The sequence below is a fragment of the Microtus oregoni genome, unplaced genomic scaffold, assembly GCF_018167655.1.
Source record: "Microtus oregoni isolate MIOR12 unplaced genomic scaffold, Mior012 000007F_ref0000211, whole genome shotgun sequence".
Lineage (NCBI taxonomy): Eukaryota > Metazoa > Chordata > Mammalia > Rodentia > Cricetidae > Microtus > Microtus oregoni.
In genome coordinates, this window is record NW_024543066.1 from 43,348,064 (window position 1) to 43,364,385 (window position 16,322).

At 48.2% G+C, this 16,322-nt stretch overlaps 2 protein-coding genes across 3 annotated transcripts; one reads left to right on the forward strand and one right to left on the reverse strand.

The window, feature by feature from the left end:
• Window positions 1–271: 271 nt before the first annotated feature.
• Window positions 272–13,845, reverse strand: Rpl7l1 (ribosomal protein L7 like 1). 2 transcript variants are annotated; one of them, XM_041656147.1, is made up of 7 exons: window positions 13,533–13,845; window positions 12,498–12,606; window positions 11,415–11,575; window positions 10,370–10,507; window positions 9,557–9,666; window positions 9,197–9,416; window positions 272–435 (listed from the first exon to the last, which is right to left on the reverse strand). In XM_041656147.1, exons 1-6 carry the CDS (start codon window positions 13,571–13,573, stop codon window positions 9,208–9,210), a joined length of 768 nt encoding a protein of 255 aa, XP_041512081.1. In that variant the 5' UTR covers window positions 13,574–13,845; the 3' UTR covers window positions 272–435; window positions 9,197–9,207. The 2 variants fall into 2 exon arrangements, with proteins under 2 accessions (XP_041512081.1, XP_041512080.1); XM_041656146.1 differs by lacking the exon at window positions 272–435 and adding an exon at window positions 8,291–8,662 and having other exon boundaries at window positions 13,533–13,843.
• CUNH6orf226 (chromosome unknown C6orf226 homolog) lies at window positions 4,816–6,301 on the forward strand. Its single transcript, XM_041655121.1, has one exon. The coding sequence runs from the start codon at window positions 4,816–4,818 to the stop codon at window positions 5,206–5,208; it is 393 nt and encodes a 130-aa protein (XP_041511055.1). The 3' UTR covers window positions 5,209–6,301.
• Window positions 13,846–16,322: the final 2,477 nt, after the last annotated feature.

The window sequence follows — 16,322 nt, forward strand, 5'->3', positions numbered from 1 at the left end:
TGTGTGACTTGGTCTGGAGTGGGACTAGGATCTGTCCCTGGTGCATGAGCTAGCTTGTTAGAGCCCATCCCTATGGTGGGATGCCCTGCTCAGCCTTGATGCAGGGAGGAGGAGCTTGGTCCTGCCTCAACTAGATATGCCAGGCTTTGTTGACTCCCCATGGGAGGCCTTACCCTTTCTAAGGAATGGCTGGGGGGTTGGGAGGAAGGTATGGGGGTAAAGGGAGGAGGTGAGGGAGGGGGAATTATGGTTGGTATGTAAGATGAGGAAAAAAATTCAAAAAGAAAAAAACGTTTTTATTAGCTGACCAGCAACTATACCAGGTGTTCTGGATCCCGGTTTAATGGTGCCTTTCTCAGGGGAGCTTTTCAGCACAAAAACCACGTCCTGGGCTGACATACTTCAGTTGTCGGGAACAGTCGGCCAGACGAGGAACTGCAGAAGTCAAGAAGCAAAGTCAGTACATTTTGAGACTTTTTCAGAGCTATAGACTGGACAGGTTAGGTCTTTGTTTTCATTTTGGCAGGTGCTGTCTACATGCTGAGCTTTACCATGGCACTTCCAACATGGAGTCAGTCTGGAGACCTGAGGTCTGGCACCCTGTTACAACAGTTTTGTTGCATATATCTAGTGTTTGGTAATATGGAGAATAAAGGCCTTGATTATTTAGAAAGGGAGTGGTGGCGCACCCCTTTAAACTCCGGCAGAGGCAGGTGGATCTCTGTGAGTTGGAGGCCAGCCTTGTCTACGAAGTGAGTTCTAGTACAGTCAGGGCCACACAGAGAAACCCTCTATCCATTATTATTATTTTTTTTTTTTTAAAAAGGCAAATGGCAAAGAAGGAGCTCATGTACCCAGGATAGCCTTGAACTCCAACTCACGAGCCACCACATCCAGAGTGCTGATGCCTTCCCTCTTTTTTCAAACCTACAGTTTTTTGTTGTTTTTTTAGGGACCAGTAAGTGGATTTTAAGCCTAGAAAGCCCGCCCCAGCTAGAGAATGTATTTCTTTCCAGTTCTGCTCTCTACTGGAGCTGAGCACAGGCGAGGTTGTGCTACCTCAGTAGGTCAGAGGGCTCCAGGCCAGCCATGACTGCCCAACCTCAAAGAAGGAAAGAAAAATGATGGTCTTTATTGGAGAGGGCAATCACACCCACTCCGCCTTCTCTCCCCGGAGGGAGATCACTTTGAGGTGTGTTAAGTACACAGGTTTTCCAAAGAACTAATTAATTACCCAGAATTACTTGCTGAATAGCCCTTCCTGCCCCTCGACGGCTCCTCATTACAGTTTGGTGTCTCTTCTGCGCGTGGCTTTATTTCTTCCTCGTCTATATTCTTGCGCCAGCCTCACCCCACCTTTGTCATTGTGCCTCAAGGGCAGTTTTAATGGCCACTTGCCTGCCCTCTCCTGGCTCTGTGCAGGGACCCAGGGGCAGCCTTGGGTGCTGTGGGTTCCACGTGTTCCCAGGCCCTGCTGTGCCCAGGTGCAGCTGCAGTGGCTTCCCGCCTGGGAGTGGGAGGAGGGGAGGCAGGTGTCCTTAACGACTCTGTCTCTGCGTTCTCCAGACTGGAGGAAGTGCTGGCTCAGGCTCTGTGACCACACTGCAGATGGGAGAGGGCCCTGGGGACACCTTTAGGGGACTCAAGCGGGAGGGGGGGCATTCGCAGCCCTAGCGCTGCTGGCGACCCCGCACCCAGCCCAGCTCCTGCCTCCCTCTTGGACCTGCTTTCCCTGCCTATCTTCACATCTTTCCTCTCTCTTGAAGCTCCGGAAGCAATCCCTGCTCCCACAATCTTGTTGTTCTCAAGAACTTTGCCCAGGGCAAATAAGGATGCCTGGATACACTGGCATGAGCCTGTCACTTGCAGGTTGGCCCAGAGACCCAGGCAGCTCACAAACCCAGCTGAGGAGCCCCAGGCTGAGGAAAACCAAATTACATCACTGAGGGTATTTATTCTAGCAAGCTGCCAAGGGCCTTGGGTGTGCTAGGCAACCCCACTACCTGTCTTTGGCTTCCACATGACCAGATGACAGTAACGTTGTCCAGACTGGGAGTCCGGTGCAACTGACCTGTCCAGCAACTCCGATCGTCAGAGCAAGGCAAGGATGCTGGCAGTCCTCCCCTTGCCTCTTTTCCTTTCCTTCCTTCTCTCTTTTAGGGGATGTGTATTGTATGTATGTGTGTATTTATGTATGTGTGTATGTATGGTCATATATGATGTAAGTGTGCACACGTGTGTGTGCACAGAACACACATGAATGAGTCAGATGTCCACCCTCACCCTCCACCTTGTTTAACACAGGTTTCTCTTGTCGTCTGCATTTCTCACTCCAGGTTAGTTCCACAGGCTTCCATGATTCTACTGTTTCCACCTCCCATGTTGCCTAGGGTCACTAGGAATCTAGACACATGCTACCATACACCCGACTTTTTAAAAAAGGCTTTTTTACTATGTATACAGTGTTCTGCCTGCAGGCCAGAAGAGGGCACCAGATCTCATCATAGATGGCTGTGAGCCACCATATGGTTGTGGGAATTGAACTCAGGACCTCTGGATGAGCAGTCAGTGCTCTTAACTTCTGGGTCATCTCTCTAGTCCCCATATCCAATTTGTAGGAAGGTCTAGGGATTCGAACTCGGGTCCTCATGCTTGCTGGGCGATGCTCTAACTACTGAGCCATCTCTTCGGCCTTCTCCCCTCCCTTCCCTTCTCTTCTTTCTTTTTCCCTCCCTTCCCCCTCTATTGCCCCCCTCCACTTGAGACATCTTGCTGTGTTGCCCAGGCTGGCCTTAGACTACTATTCTCCTGCCTCAACCTCTCCATGTGCTAGGATTACAAGCATGAGCCACATGTGGCTCACCTCTACCTTCCTTCCTTCCTTCCTTTCTTTCTTTCTTTCTTTCCAAGACAGGGTTTGTCTGTGTAGCTTTGTTGCTTTGTAGCCCTCTACCTTCCAAGTGCTGGGATTAAAGGCGTGTGCCACTATCCCCCTGCTCACCTCTACATTTTTTTTTTATTGATTTTTATTGAGCTCTACATTTTTCTCTGCTTCCCTCCCTGTCTCTCCCCTCCCCTTCAACCCTCCTCCAAGGTCTCCATGCTCCCAATTTACTCAGGAAATCTTGTCTTATTCTACTTCCCATGTAGATTAAATCTATGTAAGTCTCTCTTAGTGTCCTCATTATTGTCTAAGTTCTCTAGGATTGTGATTTGTAGGCTGGTTTTCTTTGCTTTGTTTATTTATTTATTATGTATACAATATTCTGTCTGTGTGTATGCTGCAGGCCAGAAGGCACCAGATCTCATTACAGATGGTTGTGAGACACCATGTGGTTGCTGGAAATTGAACTCAGCACCATTGGAAGAGCAGCCAGTGCTCTTAACTGCTGAGCCATTTCTCCAGCCCCGTTTGAGTTCCCATCCTGAATTCCTTCAGTGACAAACAGCAATGTGGAAGTTTAAGCTGAATAAACCTTTTCCTGCCCAACCTGCTTTTTGGTCATGGTGTTTCATTGGAGCAATAGAAGCCCCAATTAAGACACGGGATCCCTAGAGCAAACTGGCTAAAGAGACTAGCCATATCGGCAAGCTCTAGGTTTGTTTGAGAGGCTCTACATCATTAAATAAGGCAGAAGAACGGTAGAGAATGACTCTGATATCCACCTCCACACGCATGTACATTGTGTGTCCTCACCACACACACACTGAAAAAAAATCAAGACTACCTCGTGATATATTGTAAGTTCAAGGCTAGCCTTGCCTACATGAGACCTTGAAAAAACCATGGGGCTGGGGATAAAGTTGCACAGTCCTACCTGCTGAATCATCTTAGCCTCCTGGTGGCTTCATAGGTTGCTTAGGGTGAGGGTAGTCAGGCTGTGTCCTTTTTTTTTTTTTTTTTGGTTTTTCGAGACAGAGTTTCTCCGTAGCTTTTGGTTCCTGTCTTGTAGACCGGGCTGGCCTCGAACTCACAGAGATCCGCCTGCCTCTGCCTCCCGAGTGCTGGGATTAAAGGCGTGCGCTGTGTCCTTTTTAAATTCCGCCAGTTTTGTGTTACTTACTGATTTTTGGGGGGTGCCAGACTAAGCTATTTATTATTTATTAACCTCTTTCAGTATGTAGCCCAGGCTGGCTCCACGGCCTGGGCATATGGTGTTACAGGCCACGGCATCCTATTCAGACTAGCTTTGATGACTTTAGAAACCTGATCATCAGAGCCAGATGTGTAGCTCAGAGACACTGTGGGAGACAGTGAGAGTCCTTGTCTCAATACCAAAGCAGGCAACAAACACCCAAGCAACAGCAAAAAACAAACCAACCAACCCGTGGGATTTGATCCTTAGTACCACAATTACCAAAAGAAATATAAAGAGAGAGCACGCGGTTGGGAGCGGCAGACAGAAACACAGCCTGGACCACTGACTGAGGCTCAGTCTCAAATACAAACACTCAGCAGAAGCCGGGCGATGGTGGCGCACGCCTTTAATCCCAGCACTCGGGAGGCAGAGGCAGGCGGATCTCTGTGAGTTCGAGACCAGCCTGGTCTACAGAGCTAGTTCCAGGACAGGCTCCAAAGCCACAGAGAAACCCTGTCTCCAAAAACCAAAAAAAAAAAACACTCAGCAGGTCCTGCTGCAGCCTGTGCACAAGGGAAGTGTGATTTTATCTTTTCCTTCCTTCCTAGCTCCTGGGATGTGAGCTGGGGGTTAACTGAGTCTGCAGCTTCGGCAGGAACAGCTCGGGTTCTGGAGATCTAACCTGGGCTAGACCCTTTGGTACAGTCTGAGCCCCCCCCCCCCCCTTTTCGTGAAGATGGTTGCTCCCATATCTCACGGAAGAGCTTGTGGTCCGGTCCCGGGGTTGAACTGGTGGCGGGACATGGAGCTGCGGACTTCTGTCGGCAGCCCTAGCAGAGCACCGCCTTCCGCCGAACTGGCTCAGACCTCGGTGACCCTGGCGCAGCTCCTGCAGCTGGTCCAGGAGGGCCAGGAGCTGCCGGGTCTGGAAAAACGCCACATTACTGCCACCCACGGCGAACCGACGGCGTCGCTGCTTCCGCGGAGGCCCAAGCCCTGGGAGGACGCAAGCTCGGCCGTATCGCCCCGCACCACCAACCTAGATTCGTGCACGCAGTCCCCGACCGTGGGGGTACCGGCCCCTGGCAGCCCAGCGGCCCAGCGTGTCGGAGGCCCAGCGGATTCCTGAGCTCCAGGGCTTTCGGAGCCGAGATCCGGAGGGCATGACTGGATCCTGCACGAACCTGAGGATCTGGACAGCTGCCTCCTTTACTCATCTTTCTGCTTCTGCTCTGACCTGTCTCAGCCGGACCCAGTCTTCCCGGGAGACTGAATGCTGCCCAGGAATTTTGGTTTGGACGCTGAATCTCAACTGCATACCATGTTCTGTGTAATTGAAACAAGTCTGTTTTACCACCTGCTCACTGTAACGGGCCACCTTCAGATGGTACTGATAAAGTAAACCAGAGAGCCAAGTCATTTCTAATGTTGGGTTTTATGATAGAACTCGATTTTCTAAATGATGCAAGTGAAATTCATATTTTTTGAGACACGGTTTCTGTGTAGCCCTTGCTGTCCTAGACCAGCCTGGCCTCCTGAGTGCTGGGATTAAAGGGGGGGGCGTCACCCCCACCCGGACCCCCTACTCAAAACTGAGCGACAACAAATCCTAGAAATCCAGGGTCGTAATCAAGCTCTGGCTTGGCAGCAGGAACCTTACCTACTGAGCCATCGCCAAAGTTACAATTAGAGTTATCAACTGTCTTGTAGGTGCGGGAAGGACAGCGCCAATGCTCTCTACCAGAGAGTGGTAGGTGTCAGATGCTGGAGCTGGCTGAGGTCGTAGCCACTGACTGACCCATGCTCAGGGTCCCTGAAATTGCGTTTGAGAGGGTCTCTCAACACAGCAATGGTTGGCCTTGAACTCACTCTTCCAGAACAGCCTCTGCCTCCTGAGTGCTGGGATTAGGGGTATGCATCAGCACACCAGGCTTCCAAGCAGTCTTTGTTTTTACGAAACCGCTGTCTCTGTAGTGTTGGAGCCTGTCCTGGAACTCACTCTGTGTAGACCAGGCTGGCCTTGAACTTGGAGATCCGCCTGTCTCTACCTCCCAGTTGCCACCACTGCCCAGCCCAGTCTTTCAAACAGGCCCGGTGGCTCACTACATTCTCCACTGGCAGCAAGGTAGAGCCATGAAGTGTATCCATGGTTTATTTATGACTAAATAAATGACTAAAATAGCAAGGGCAATGTAATCCCCACACCAACTCCAGTGTCATCTGTGTGACATATGTCATTATACCAGATGGGAGCTACGTGTCCTATGGGACTAGGCTTCCTGGAGGTCAATGGCAGATGGCCTGGTATTAGCTGCCCTTGGGGCATAGACAGGTTTCTCGAGTAGCTGGCTATGCAGGATATGGGCTTTGCACAATCTCTTTTATAATAATGATATTCTATGTATCTACAAGACAAGGAATATCTCTTCAGGAACAGCTCTGGGATAGGGAAGCACAGTATGGGAATGTATAAGACTACAGCAGAACCTTTGTCATACACAGGGTGTATGATGAGCAAGGGAATAGATGGGTTAATGTTGATGGACAAAGAATGTTACTTTGAACTTTATGGATAGGCTTGCTAGATCCCAACCCCCATGGTGTCTGCTGCATAAGAAGGTACTAAAAAGTATATTTCAACAGGTGCAGAGAATGATTAGGTATATTTGGTCACTAGATGAAATAAAGGGTAAGGAAGAGGAAGGGCCATGATAGCGATGAGACAGAAACTTTCTATTCGTAAGATGAAACCACTTGTCTGAGGTTTACATTCCCAAGGACAAGATTTCCTCTTCTATGGGGCTGGAGAGATGGCTCAGCGGTTAAGAGCACTGACAGTTCTTCCAGAGGACCCGGGTTCAATTCCCAGCATCCACATGGCAGCTCACAACTGTCTTAAAATCCAGTTCCAGGGCATCTGACACCTTCACACCAATGCACATAAAATAAAGATAAATAGATTTCCTCTTCTAAGGATGCTTTATGTCTAACACCTGTTCCTGATAATGTACTTTTTTTTTCTATCTGTGTATGTACTTTTTTTTTCTATCTGTGTGTATGCCTGCAGGCCAGAAGAGGGCACCAGACCTTATTACAGATGGTTATTCACACACAATAAACCTTAAAATAATCTTTTATTTTAAAAACTTGCTTTAAATTCTGAGCAAGGCAGACACTTGGGAAGATACTAGCTCCACCGTGTAGGCCAGAAACGGAAGCCATGCTCCCTTAGCGTAGATCTCAGGGCCTCACGTAGTAGGCGAGCACTTCATGTGTTCCCTCATCTCCCAGTGCTCTACAGCAGCAGAGTTACATGTCCTCTGGCAGATTCTGGGCCCCGCCGACCTTGTAACCAGCATGCATTGAGGCACTGTTAAAATGTTTTCCTCTTTTTTAAAAATATTTATTTATTTATTATGTATACAATATTCTGTCTGTGTGTATGCCTGCAGGCCAGAAGAGGACACCAGACCTCATTACAGATGGTTGTGAGCCACCATGTGGTTGCTGGGAATTGAACTCAGGACCTTTGGAAGAACAGGCAATGCTCTTAACCTCCGAGCCATCTCTCCAGCCCCTTTCTAACTCAGCTTCACAGTGAGGTTCCAGGAAAGCCCAAGGGAAGGAACTGTTAAGAATGTGAAGCCCTGTGTGGGTTGTAAGGAAAGGCTGATGAGGAGGAGGTTGGTTTGTGTGTGTCCTTGAGCTGAGGAGCTCTACTGCCTCTGCTCCCAAGCACTGGGATTAAAGGGCTACCTACCAGGCCCAGTGCAGCGAGGCTAAACTTTAATCTCCTCTACAACAGAATGCTCACTCATATGCATCCTCATAGAAGAGGCCTGGTGCCAAGAGGGTGTCACCACTACAGAGATCCAGCACAGTGGGAGCGTGTGTGTCTTCGTAGCGTAGAGAACCCGTCTTAAACTGGTCAGGGTACAAATGCCATCACTGACTCAGGGACAGGCAAGCCTGACCAAAGCTGACACTGAAGTTGCAACATGGCCTCACAGCACAGACTAGGCAAAGCTTTCGCTACTTCTGTCTGAAGTGTAAGTTCCCAGGCTGGGGGCGCACACACCTATAACCTCAGCATTAGGAGGATGAGGCAGGATTGCTATGGAGTTTAAGGTGAGCTGGATTTACACAGTGAGACCCTGTCCTAAACAAACAACAAACAAAGACACCGGTGCTGACAAAAAACACAATACAAGTAAGAAACAAGAGTTTCTTTTTCCAGACTCAAGTATGCCCCTGGGTCTGGACCATGGCCTTCCGAGAACTGGAAGGGGTAGGAGGGATGTTTGGATTATTTGCCCACCCAACATTAAACACCAAGATATCAGACAGGACAAAGTAGGGCAACTCTTTCCTCCAAGGCCTGCATTGATTCAGGAGCAGGGGCAGCCACTGTGGAGAACTTCCTTTTCCATGAAACGGGGCTGTGCTGAGGTTTCCAATGCTCACACCCTGTTGTCTTTCTGCCGACCACTTCCAGGTTTTGAAGGCAGAAAATAGTCTTCTTTGAAGACATTGATAATTTTAATTAACAAATGCACACTTCAATGCACTGCCTTCTGGAAATCCTAGGGAAGGAAAGCACAACTGCATCAAGGCAGACAATGGACCTGGTGTGGAAAGCAAGGGCAGCAGCAACACAAATGATCAACCAGGGTAAGACCCTTTCAACACAACAGCTTTTCTAGCAACAGCAACAGTTTTCTAGCTGTAACCTAACAGTCAGGGATTCATGTCGTCATCAGGCCTTGACCCTTCCCAGGTAAGCATGCGCATTCCCATTTGAACACAACTCTAAAGGACTGGCACACACAAGAACTTGTATTCCAGTGATGCTAGTTCTTACCACTAATTATACCTACATCTCACAGGGACTTTTAATGGACAAGCATGAACCATCAAAAGTCAGACCAAGGGCTGACAAGATGGCTCAGTAAGAAAGGCTTTTTGTCACCAAGACAAACTGCTTTGATCTTTCAGGAATGGGAGGAAAGAACCAACTCCCCCTTCCCACACTGTCCTTGACCTCCACATGAGCATGGTGGGGAGGGGCAGGGAGGGAAGGAGGGAGGGAGCGAGAGCAATCTGCAGCAGAGTCGCACCTGGTCCCAGTTTAGTTCAGCTGGCGGATGAGCTGATTGATGCGTTCACCCCGATAGCCAGGAGAGCCCATCTCCTTGAGGAACCCCACTCTGTTCTTGGTAGCGTGACGGGCCACAGAGAGGTGGAATGGGCACAAGAATGAAGAGATTGCCTGGAAATGCTTCCCCGGGAAGGCAATTTCATGGATGAGGTCTTCCAGGCAAATGACACCAAATCTCCCTGAGAAATAAAAGGTGTAGATTTCGTTGTTCACCATCAGGCCAGTGCTCCCATGACAGAGGGGCCTGTAAAGCCCAAGAACACACCCTGGTCAAGCCACAGCCACCAACACCCCTGCTGGCCTCAGCAGCAGCACTCACCCAGGTGCTCCTCAATCACCGTGTTGTCGGTTAGAGGGACAGTCTTATTGTTAATCTTCGCTTGTCCACGTTTCAAGATGAGTTCCCGGACAGATTTCAGATTTGGAAATCTATGTAAGGCACAGTAGAGCATCCTGCATCACACTGGCTGATGAGAGGTAAAGGTCCTCTCACCCCAACGTCCTACAACCTGGGTGCAGTGAGTCTGAACTGGGCTTGGGTTGCCCAGCAATGTCTTGACTCAAGCTAAGAGCAAATCAACCCACCTGCCAACTGAAAATCCTAGAGTGGGCCTGAGTATATAATTAGACATTTAGATTTTTTTTGAGACTTGGTCTTATTCTTATGGCCTATGCTGGCCTCAAACTTGCAGCAATCCTCCTGCCTCAGCCTTTGGTTCATAGGGATTATGGCCTGAGGCACCAAGCTCTAAATTTGCACTGGTTTCTTTGAGAAAGAGTCTTACAGCTTAGCTCAGGCTGACCAGGAATCCACAGCAACCTCACTGCCTCTGCCTCCCAAGTGCTGGGATTAGAGGTCTGAGTCACCACCCAGCAAAGACCACTACTGTCACATAGGCACTGACTTACTTAGGCCTGGGTGTTACCCTCTCTGATCTTCACTTTCTAAGTCCTGACTTGACTCTGTAAAGACCACCATCAGCATCACTGCTGCCTCATACCCCAAGGTTCTTTATTTCTGGTGAGTGACCACAGCAAAATGCCCAACACAACACAAACCTTACGAAAACAATATCCCGTGTGTCTCAAACACTCAAAGTACAAGGGAACTCACATGGAAAACTGTACTCACCCCCAGGTCACATAAGGCTCCACTGTACGCAGCATTCTTACAGTCTGAGGGGTGACATTGATGAAGACACCACTGAACAATTTCTTCAGGCGAAGTTTTGCTATGGTGTTCTGTACCAGAGAACTCACTCCTTCTATCCTGAAAAGAGCAGCTATCAGTTTATTTGTTGTTGTTCTTGTTTTTCGAGACAGGCTGTCTCTGAAGCTTTGGTGCCTGTCCTGAAACGAACTCTTGTAGACCAGGCTGGCCTCGAACTCACAGAGATCCACCTGCCTCTGCCTCCCTGGGATTAAAGGCGGGCGCCACCACCGCCCAGCCAGCTGTCAGTTCTGACTCCAGCCTATGCCAGTCTGTTTGGCAGGCAATCCTGAAATGCATGACTATTTACAAGATCCACAGAATTCACCTTAGAGCCCTCCACTCTGTGGAGCCATCCCCGGATGCTACAGAACAGTCTCTGAATGACGGACCGGCAGGGGTTGGCTATAGGATTATGTGTTTATCTAAGGAAGCTGAATTGCTTTAATGGGTGGTAGGAAAAGCAAAGAACATGTTCACATTTCCTTCTGACTATCACCAATGGGGCAGAGCTGAGGACTGACATCAGTGCAGGAAAATCCAATCCAGGAAAGAGATTATGGGTAGTGGCAGGAAGGTTAAAGAGGATACAGGTCATAAATATTTAAATCTCAGAGCTTTTATATGGAGAGGCACAAAGCTGTATTTCACGGTAAGTATGGACTCTGCTTCCCAGCCCTGCACATCCTGTACAGCAGGAAACATGCCCCTGAGCAGCACTAAACTCCTTCTGTCTTTGTTTCTCTGTGCTTCAGTGCTGGGATTAAAGGCACACGCCACCACGACGGGCCTGCTCTGCCTACTTTCATGTATGTGTCAAGCTGCTGCTCCTGTTTTCGAAAGGGCATCTATCACTAAACAACCCGACCCTCATCCTAGATTAACCCCATTTCACCCGTCGTCCTCACACAGAACCCAGCACAGTCTGCTGGAGCAGCTCAGGGACTGAAAAGGAACCGCACTCTACCTTTCAATGCGCATGACGAAGGCCAGGGAGTGTTTATCAGGCGCTTCCAGTGCACGCGGCTTCACCTCTAGTCGCTGGACTCGCACCACATCACGCCTCTGCCGCCAGGAATCATGCAGGAATGACTCCAGTCGCTTAAACCTGAACTGTTTTGATTTTCCCTAGACAGAAGACAGACATCACCATCTCTTCCACGAAGAAACACTTTTAGCTAGGCACAGTGGCACACGCCTTGGATCCCAGCACTGGCAAACGGATCCCCGAGGCCAGCCTGGTCTACAAAACAGAGAAACTCTGCCCCTCCCCAAAGAAAAGAAACACTTTCACGGAGGAATCCAAGCAAAGATAGAACTAAGAAAATTTAGGTATTATGAAGAAAAGCTGTGGTAAATTAGTTTATATATATATATATATACATATATATATATATATATATATATAACAATTACTGGTAACAATATATTGGTAAACAATTACTGTGTTTATGAAATCCAACACCATATTAGGCATTATTAAAAACAAGAGGTCTTTCTTCTGTCCTCAAAGCTGGTATATACAACATGTACAGTTCACACATACATTTTCTAAACAAACATTAAAAATTGTTGGATACTTTTGGTTTGAGACAGGTTCTCATTATCTAGCCCAAGCTGACCTTAAACTCTCCACCCTCCTGCCTCAACCCTCCAGAGCGCTGGAATTATACTAGCGTGCCACAGTTGGCAATTTAACCCCAGTACCCGGGAGGCCGATGCAGACGGATCTGTCTGAGGCCAGCCTAGTCAGCATTTTCAAACCAGCCAGAGATGTACATAGACAAACCCCGTTAAAGAAAAAACCTCTGCCAAAGTTGGTCTCTCATCACTTAATTTGAATTTAGAAAGTCTTGACTTTCCCCTTAATTGGGATACCAGCATTTTGCTCACAGAAAGATGTTGGGTAAATCTTTGCTGGACTGTACCGTATAGAAGAACAAATGGGGGGGGGGGGTCCTGATGATAACAAATCTATTTCAACATATGCTCAATAAAATTCACCCACTGCAAACCCCAATATCCCATACCCTCTGCTCCCCATAATTACCTCTCTCCTTGCCAAAAGTGCCTGCTTTGCCTGGGTGGCTTTGAGGGCCTGATAAGCCTTCCTCTTTTTCAGGAGATTTTCTGGAACCAACGGGATCTTTTTTCTTTCTCTGATAAAGAAAAATTGTTATCAAGGAAAATTATGAAACGAACATTCAATGGCTTTCCAAACCAATGCAGGATCCTGGTCTTCCAGGCACATGCCAGTCTTTCTTTTTTTTTTTTAAAGATTTATTTATTTATTGTGTATACAACATTCTGCCTCCATGTATGCCCGCACGCCAGAGGAGGGCACCAGATCTCAGTACAGATGGTTGTGAGCCACCATGTGGTTGCTGGGAATTGAACTCAGGACCTTTGGAAGAGCAGCCAGTGCTCTTAACCTCTGAGCCATCTCTCCAGCCCCCAACGCATGCCAGTCTTTTTGAGATTTTCCGGAAGCCTATGGTTTCTGACCGGGCTTCCCTAGTCCTATAATGCTCATTCGTTGCCAGGAAACGCTTGGTCCCTGGGTTTGTTTAAGTCAGTAGAGAGTTGTGATAGACAACCGTGTCTATTACAGATACTAGTGGCGAAAAAAAAAATTCTAGTAAAATACGTAAAGATTTGGCGAGGTTACTGATCCACACAGGAGAATAACGAAAGTCGGGCCAGGGTGGGGAGGGGAGACTTGGTGAGAGAGGGAGGCTAAGGTGTAACGGGGAGAATTTATGGTCAAGAAACACTACACGTGTATGAAACTGTGAAAAACACACTCATGACAGCCAAGCTGAGCAAACCCACGAGGGCACTCGCAAACCACTCTCTCCCCTTCCGAACCATAGTTTTCTCACTCGCCGCCCCAAAAGTCGCTCCAGATAACCGAACCTCGGTTGTGGCCGACCCGCAGGCCCAGACCTACATTCCTGAATAATATGAGCCTTTTTTTTCTTTCCACAACGGACAAGTGTCCTGTTGTCGCACTAGAATATACACAGAAAGGATGGAATCGGATACTCAAAGCCCCACGCGAGGGTTTCATCGACAAAACACTTACCCTTCCTCCGCCATCTTTCCGGCTCTACAGCTACTGCTCATGCGCAGGAGGGAAAGAGAGGCCCGCTCTATGGCTCCTTGATCATAGAGATGCCGCTCTCGCTCACTCTGGAGGACTCGGGCAGTATGCGATCCCTACTCACTGTGAACTTCCGAGAAATGGTCTTGCTAGTCCTGAATCACCCCCCAAAATCCCAGTTTCCTTCGCAGCCCTTCGAAGCTGTCTAGAATCTATGACATTCATAAAGAGCCAGCCCTTTTCAGTTAGGCTGCAGTGCCTGAAACCGGGAGCTAGGCTGTCAACAGTGGAAACGCTTCCCACAATGCACCTGCACTTCCGGCGCCGACCCGGCGGAGGGCACCGGCGCGACGGTGTTTCGTCTGCACGGAGACTTGAGAGACCGATCTGGTGCTCACACTCGGGTGGCGATTATTTGTGGAGAATTTGGGAAAATAAAAAGGGGTCTGGGACGCTGAGCCTTTGCTCTTCCTACCTTTCTGCACCTCGGCTTCCTCATCAGCTTTCCCCAGTAGCCGCTAGAGGACCCTTTGAAAGTTAGTGTTGGCACAAGGACTGTGAAGTGGACATCACAGATGCTACCGCCCTAAACTAGAAATACTTCATCATCTCAGAGCCTTCCCTTGGCGTCTGCCACACGTCTAGCACAGTGCGTTTATCTGTGCTGTAGTCTAGGACAATGCCTTTATTTGACAGCACTTGAAGCCGTCACCGCATTTACGATTTTTGCTTATGGTTCCCTTAACTAGGCTGAGTGCTCTTAAGTCCCGTGTCTCTTTTACACCACCTCACTACGTGTGGTTCCCAACCTCCTGTAACTCCATTTCCAAGGAATGCGATGACTTCCTCTGTCTGGCCTTGGGCATCAGGCACACCGTGGCACACCGGCAAAACATGAAATAAAGGATGCTGGGCATGTTGGCACTCGCCTTTAATCCCAGCATTTAGGAGACGGAGGCAATGGATCTCTGAGTTTCAAGGCCAGCCTGTTCTACAAAGTAATACCCTGTCTCAAAATTAAATGTGGAAGTCAAGCGACAACATGGTGTCACGGATGGTGTCCTGAAGCCCACTTCCACCTTGAGTGGTTAGAACAAGGGGGATTTATGGTTCTTTAGTACAAAACCTGGGGCCTGACAAGTTCCAGCTGCCCAAAGAAAATGGCGAGGCTTGTCCTCACGGCAGCTGTGTGTAGGGATGACTTTTCTCTGGAGCTGGCTAAAATAAACAGTTTTTCCCCTGTTATCTCTCAGGGTTAGGACACAGTAAATTTCCTAGCTTAAAATCCTGCATCAATAAACTGAAGTGAGGGTAGGTGTAGGAATTAAAAACTTGTAAATTGGTAGAACGAGGGTTAACGGAGGTTACCATTTTCCTAAGTTGGCTGCGGAAGAATTTAGGGCACCCAATCTCGTTATCAGAAGGAACAAGAATCAAACAAGTTTAGCCGTGCTGACCCCTTTATCTCTGAAGGTCTCCAATGTGATCCACGCCTGACCAGACGCCCTACTGTATGGGAAACAATTGCAGCGAGCTGGCTTCTGATGTTTATCTCAGGGAACACAGTGGAGATTAGACTGTAGGAACCAAGGGTTTTTTTTTTTATTTTTTATTTTTCGAGACAGGGTTTCTCCGTAGCTTTTGGTTCCTGTCCTGAAACTAGCTCTTGTAGACCAGGCTGGCCTCGAACTCACAGAGATCCGCCTGCCTCCTGAGTGCTGGGATTAAAGGCATGCGCCACCACCACCCGGCTAATTTTTATTATTATTATTATTATTATTATTATTATTTAGGAACCAAGGTTTTTGACTGCATAACTAATTTCTCACTGAAAGTTCCACAGAAACATGGGGAAAACTGAGCTCAATAATTTATACACTGTTGAATCTTTTGGGGAGAGTCCTACATAGAAAAAGAGAGTACTTCTGATTTCACAAGAAATTTACTGTAAGAACAGCCATTATACAAAAGGCTACTCCCAGCGTCTTGCATCTGGATTTCCTCCAGCAGAAGGCATTCATTCTGGTGGGTTGGCCTTCTGGTTTTTTTTGTTGTTGTTGTTTTGGTTTTTGTTTTTTTTGTTTTTTTTTGTTTTTTTTTTTTTTTTTTTTTTTTGGATTTTTCAGGACAGGGTTTCTCTGTAGCTTTTGGTTCCTGTCCTGAAACTAGCTCTTGTAGACCAGGCTAGCCTCAAACTCACAGAGATCCGCCAGCCTCTGCCTCCCAAGTGCTGGGATTAAAGGCGTGTGCCACCACCGCCTGGCTTTGGCCTTCTGTTTTATCAACTGAAATCTCCCTGCATCTTGTGGACCACAGCAAATGATCATTCCCATTTCCTAACATTATTCCACGCCTCTTGTGAACTGGTCTCTCCCTCATCAGAATTACACCAGCAGTCCCCTCTCTGTACCTACTGCCCCTCTTAGAGTGTGGTCCTCCTTGTAATAATCTGTCCTGTCCCTTTAAGAGACAATCCACACCCCTCCCCCCTCCACTGAGGCAAGCTGGTCATCAGCTTCCAGTCTAAGTCCCTCCCTCAAAGAGGCAGCTTCTGCCTTCTCTCTTTCCCTTCCTTAACACACTAAATAAATATCCAACCTCACTCTGCATGGCATGCCTATCCATGTCTCTGTCTCTCACCTGCCGCCTCTGGCAGGTACCAGCTGCCTTCAGAAACCTGTGGTGTGGTACTGGAAAAAAAACAAACAACAAACAGACAAAAAAACAAAGACACAGCCGGGCGGTGGTGATGCACGCCTTTAATCCCAGCAC

Bases quoted from the DNA above. Each gene is read 5' to 3' on its own strand.
- CUNH6orf226 (XM_041655121.1), top strand. From the start codon at position 4,816: ATGGTTGCTCCCATATCTCACGGAAGAGCTTGTGGTCCGGTCCCGGGG.
- Rpl7l1 (XM_041656147.1), bottom strand. From the start codon at position 13,573: ATGAGCAGTAGCTGTAGAGCCGGAAAGATGGCGGAGGAAGG. The intron at 12,607-13,532 runs GTAAGTGTTTTG...TTTCTTTATCAG, and splicing joins GGAAAGATGGCGGAGGAAGG to AGAAAGAAAAAAGATCCCGT. The intron at 11,576-12,497 runs GTAATTATGGGG...TCTTCTGTCTAG, and splicing joins CACTTTTGGCAAGGAGAGAG to GGAAAATCAAAACAGTTCAG.